This window comes from Salmo salar, chromosome 01, assembly GCF_965601325.2.
Source record: "Salmo salar chromosome 01, fSalSal1, whole genome shotgun sequence".
NCBI classification, from domain to species: domain Eukaryota; kingdom Metazoa; phylum Chordata; class Actinopteri; order Salmoniformes; family Salmonidae; genus Salmo; species Salmo salar.
Window position 1 is genome coordinate 131,988,262 of NC_138291.1, and position 6,000 is coordinate 131,994,261.

At 44.7% G+C, this 6,000-nt stretch overlaps 1 protein-coding gene across 1 annotated transcript in view; it reads right to left on the bottom strand.

The window, feature by feature from the left end:
* LOC106560554 (calmodulin-regulated spectrin-associated protein 1-B) overlaps positions 1 to 5,472 on the bottom strand; it is a 166,610-nt gene extending 161,138 nt beyond the window's left edge. The window contains exons 1-2 of the mRNA XM_014123552.3: positions 5,309 to 5,472; positions 4,605 to 4,774 (exon numbers count right to left, since the gene is read on the bottom strand). Coding sequence (XP_013979027.1) covers positions 4,605 to 4,773 — 169 coding nt within the window. The 5' untranslated portion in view covers position 4,774; positions 5,309 to 5,472. The remainder of the gene's footprint in view (positions 1 to 4,604; positions 4,775 to 5,308) is intronic.
* Positions 5,473 to 6,000: the final 528 nt, after the last annotated feature.

Sequence of the window (6,000 nt, forward strand, 5' to 3'; positions counted from 1 at the left end):
GTTCTGTCTTACTATCCAGGTCTGTGCCCAAACAATTTGAGCTTCTACTTTTAAAAATCCACCTTTTCAGAAACAAGTGTCTCACCATTGCCGCTTGCTAAAGACCACCTTCTGCCCCCAGCATTGCCCTGGACACCATATGTGAATTAATTGCCCCCCATCTATCTTCAGAGCTTGTGCTGTTAGGTGACCTAAACTGAGACATGCTTAACACCCCAGCCTTCCTAAAATCTAAGCTTGATGCCCTCAATCTCACACAAACAATCAATGAACCTACCTGGTAAAACCCCAAATCCGTAAACACAAGGCACCCTCATACCCTCCTAACCAACCTGCCCTCCAAATACACCTCTGCTGTCTTCAACCAGGATCTCAGCGATCACTGCCTCATTGCTTGCGTCCGTAATGGGTCTGCGGTCAAACGACCACCCCTCATCAATGTCAAACGCTCCCTAAAACACTTCAGCGAGTAGGCCTTTCAAATCGACCTGGCCCGGGTATCCTGGAAGGATATCGACCTCATTCCGTCAGCAGAAGATGCCTGGTTATTCTTTAAAAGATCTTCCCTCACAATCTTAAATAAGCATGCCCCATTCAAAAAATGTAGGACCAGGAACAGATATAGCCCGTGGTTCACTCCAGACTTGACTGCCCTTGACCAGCACAAAAACATCCTGTGGCATACTGCATTAGCATCGAATAGCCCCCGTGAAATGCTACTTTTCAGGGAAGTTAGGAACCAATATACACAGGCAGTTAGAAATGCCAAGGCTAGCTTTTTCAAACAGAAATTTTCATCCTGCAGCACAAACTCCCAAAAAGTTCTGGGACACTGTAAAGTCCATGGAGAAAAAGAGCACCACCTCCCAGCTGCCCACTGCACTGAGGCTAGGAAACCACCGATAAATCTACGATAATTGACAATTTCAATAAGCATTTTTCTACGGCTGGCCATGCTTCCCACCTGGCCACCCCTGCCGCGGTCAACAGCCCTGCACCCCCCCAACAGCAACTTGCCCAAGCCTCCCCCATTTATCCTTCACCCAAATCCAGATAGCTGATGTTCGGAAAGAGCTGCAAAATCTGGACCCCTACAAATCAGCAGGGCTAGAGAATCTGGACCCTTTCTAAAATTATCAGCCGAAAATGTTGCAACCCGTATTACTAGCCTGTTCAACCTCTCTTTCGTATCGTCTGAGATCCCCAAAGGTTGGAAAGCTGCCGCGGTCATCCCCCTCTTCAAAGACCCAAACTGCTACAGACCTATATCTATCCTACCCTACCTTTCCAAGGTCTTCGAAAGCCAAGTTAACAAACAGATCACCGACCATTTCGAGTCCCACCACACCTTCTCCGCTATGCAATCTGGTTTCCGAACTGGTCACGGGTGCACCTCAGCCACGCTCAAGGTCCTAAACGATATCATAACCTCCATCGATAAGAGACAATACTGTGCAGCTGTATTCATAGACCTGGCCAAGGCTTTCGACTCTGTCAATCACCATATTCTTATTGGCAGACTCAACAGCCTTGGTTTCTCAAATGACTGCCTTGCCTGGTTCACCAACTACTTCTCAGACAGAGTTCAGTGTGTCAAATCGGAGGGCCTGTTGTCCGGACCTCTGGCAGTCTCTATGGGGGTGCCACAGGGTTCAATTCTTGGGCCGACTCTTCTGGCCCTTCTATGGACACTGTTAACTAACCTCCAGACGAGCTTCAATGCCATACAACTCTCCTCCCGTGGCCTCCAACTGCTCTTAAATGCAAGTAAAACCAAATGCATGCTCTTCAACCGATCGCTGCCAGCACCTGCCCGCCCGTCCAGCATTACTACTCTGGACGGTTCTGACTTAGAATATGTGGACAACTATAAATACCTAGGTGTCTGGTTAGACTGTAAACTCTCCTTCCATACTCACATTAAGCATCTCCAATCCAATATTAAATCTAGAATCGGCTTCCTATGTCGCAACAAAGCATCCTTCGCTCATGCTGCCAAACATACCCTCGTAAAACTGACTATCCTACCGATCCTTGACTTCGGCGATGTCATTTACAAAATAGCCTCCAACACTCTACTCAGCAAATTGGATGCAGGCTATCACAGTGCCATCCGTTTTGTCACCAAAGCCCCATATACTACCCACCACTGCGACCTGTACGCTCTCGTTGGCTGGCCCTCGCTTCATATTCGTCGCCAAACCCACTGGCTCCAGGTCATCTATAAGTCTTTGCTAGGTAAAGCCCCGCCTTATCTCAGCTCACTGGTCACCATAGCAGCATCCACCCGTAGCACGTGCTCCAGCATGTATATTTCACTGGTCACCCCCAAAGCCAATTCCTCCTTTGGTCGCCTTTCCTTCCAGTTCTCTGCTGCCAATGACTGGAACGAATTGCAAAAATCACTGAAGCTGGAGACTCATATCTCCCTCACTAACTTTAAGCATCAGCTGTCAGAGCAGCTCACAGATCACTGCACCTGTACATAGCCCATCTGTGAATAGCCCATCCAACTACCTCATCCCCATACTGTTATTCATTTATTTTGCTCCTTTGCACCCCAGTATCTCCACTTGCACATTCATCTTCTGCACATCTTTCCCTCCAGAGTTGAATTGCTAAATTGTAATTATTTTGCCACAATGACCTATTTTTGCCTTACCTCCCTTATCTTACGTCATTTGCACACACTGTATATAGACTTTTTTCTATTGTGTTATTGACTGTATGTTTGTTTATTCCATGTGTAACTGTGTTGTTTGTGTCGCACTGCTTTGCTTTATCTTGGCCAGGTCGCAGTTGTAAATGAGAACTTGTTCTCAACTAGCCTACCTGGTTAAATAAAGGTGAAATAAATAAAAAATAAATAAAATAAGTAAATGCCAACAAAATAACTTTTTGGTCAGTGTGGTGTGTAACCTTTATTTAACTTGCCAAGTCAGTTAAGAACAAATTCTTATTTACAATGACGGCCTACCCCGGCCAACACCGGACGATGCTGGGCCCTATGGGGCTCCCAATCACAGCAGGATGTGACACAGCCTGGATTCCAACAAGGGACTGTAGTGACGCCTCTTGCACTGAGATGCAGTGCTTTAGACCCGCTGTGTCCATGTGTGTGGTAACTATTTAACTGTACTAGAATGCTTAAAAGGCATTCTAAAAATTTTAATATCGGTTATCGGTATTGTTTTTTTTGGCAAGGAAAATATCAGATATCGGTATCGGCCAAAAATGTCATATCGGTGCATCACTAATCCAGAGCATCCAAAACATGCTCAATGGGTGAGTATGCAGGCCATGTAAGAACTGGGACATTTTCAGCATCCAGGTATTGTGTACAGATCCTTACGACATAGGGGCGTGCATTGTCATGCTGAAACATGAGGTGATGGCGCCGAATGAATGGCACAACAATGGGCCCCAGGATCTCTTCACAGTATCTCTGTGCATTCAAATCGCCATCAATAAAATGCACTTGTGTTTGTTGTCCGTAGCTTATGCCTGCCCATACCAAAACCCCACCATGGGGTACTCTGTTCACAACGGCATACATGCTATCTTCCCAGTACAGTTGAAACTGGGATTCATCCTAGAAGAGCACACTTCTCCAGCGTGTTCACTTAAGTCAGTTACGACGCCATACTGCAGTCAGGTCAAGACGACGAGCACGCAGATGAGCTTCCTTGAGATGATTTGACAGTTTGTGCAGAAATTATTCGCTTTTGCAAACCCAGTTTCATTAGCTGTCCAGGTGGCTGGTCTCAGATGATCCCGTAGGTGAAGAAGCCAGATGTGCAGGTCCTGGGCTGGCGTGTTTACACCTGGTCTGCAGTTGTGATGTAGGTTGGACGTACTGCCAAACTTTCAAAAACAATATTGGTGGCAGTTTATGGTAGAGAATTTAACAAAATAATCTGGCAACAGCTATGGTGGACATTCCTGCAGTCGCAAGCCAATTGCACACTCCCTCAAAATTTGAGACATTTGTGGCATTGCATTGTGTGACACAACTGCACAATTTAGAGTGGCTTTTTATTGTCCCCAGCACAAGGTGCACCTGTGTAATGACAATGCTGTTTAATCAGCTTCCTGATATGCCACACCTGTCAGGTGGTTGGATTATCTTGGCAAAGGAGAAATGCACACTAACAGGGATGTAAACAAATTTGTATACAAATTTAGAGTGAAATAAGCTTTCTGTGCATATGGAACATTTCTGGGATCTTTTATTTTAGCTCATGAAACATGGGACCAACACTTCACATGTTGCGTTCATATTTTTGTTCAGTGTACAAATCTACCACTGTTTACACCGCAGGAATATGGTGCTGTTTGGACAAAAGTTGGATTCAAATATTTATTTGACAGAGGGGCATATTTCACTTTTTCTGGTAAATTGACTGCCTAGACATATGCTTTTATTGACAAGAAGTCGGCTATATTGTGGCGTGGTTATTTTCCGTCACCATCTACTATAATGAAGTACAACTCAGGGAGTCCAAGCAATAGACAGACTCCCGTTGTGTCCCACAGCTAACAGTAGCGTTTCAATATTCAAAACACAAAAGATTGCGAGCACCTGCCCAAGAGAAAACACATACCTATACCGTAAGCTTTGGCTAGCAGCCAGCGGAGATTTGCATCTATTTTCGCTCTAGCGGAGTCATAGAGCTCCAGAGGCACGATCGCCATAGCGCCTCCTTCACCTGCATGAGCCGAACCAGCTTTTCCCTTGGTACTGTTTCCGCCAGCACACACGTCTAAATCCATCCTGTACCAGACAAACCACATACTAGTTAGAAAGAACAATGACGTTTACCAATGTCAACTGTATGCACTAGCTAATTTACTAGCAAAGGAACTGCATTCTCATGTACTGTATAAATACAATCACAGACAGTAACGCTAGATAGTTAATGTGCTAGTATAACAAAATAAATGCATCGTGGCGCATGTATGAAACGCCTACCTCTGGAAAAACAAGATTATAGCGGATGGTCAACCACCAAACGTAACTAACCTTAGTCTCGATTCATAATTCTCGCAAAATAAAATAACGACACACAAATAGCACGTTAATTGATTACATTCGCTTATCAGAGTTAGTTGATTAGCCAACTAGCTATAGCTACCAGCCAGGCTGTGTATGAATGAGCTTCGTTAGTTTTCTAGTCTAGCAGCAACGCTAAGCTTATTTGAGAGGTGACACGGCTAACGTCAGCCAAATTAGTTAGCTATGCTAAGTGGCTAGTTATCAAATACAGTCATTGTACAGTTGATTAATTTTAAAGCAATAAAATATTACTTTTAAATGAGCACGAGATCCACAATCCAGCTTTGACGAATAGTGAGGTATCCTTACAATCTAAAGAACAAAAAAACATCGTTTTCACCACAGCTAAAGTTACGGTTTGGTCCTCCCCACCAACTGACCAGCAAGACAATATGATGTGCAGTTCTTCTTAGATGGGGTTTAACGGCGGTTGGCATCCAATAAATGTTGCATTATCGCCACCTACTACCCTGGAGTATAACTCCCTTATACATTGCAAAACAAATACCCTACCATCTAACTCTGAGCTTGTAAAAAAATAAAAATAAAACACCCTGCCACCACAACCTTTCTGCGACTAACGTTCCATCCCTGCCGTGCAGTACTTCTTACTGAAGCATATATCACTTGTTGGCCTATCTCTCTGTTCACACCACTCCTGTCAGGATCCCTCCACCTTGACCCATCTTCCTCTACTTTCTTCACTGCCTCAGCATACTACAACTTCTACACTACTCTAACCCTGGAAAACTCAACCTGCCTCTTTCGCACCAGATATTTCAGATCCCCAGCTCCATGGGCACCCCAACAATTGACACATACCTTTTCTTTCCCCAATGCTGCACATTACTTTGTCACATGCCCTTCTGCACACTTCTCACACCTCCCTCCTACACTCTGCTGCCACATGCCCATAAGCTTGACACCTGTAACAATGTAATTTA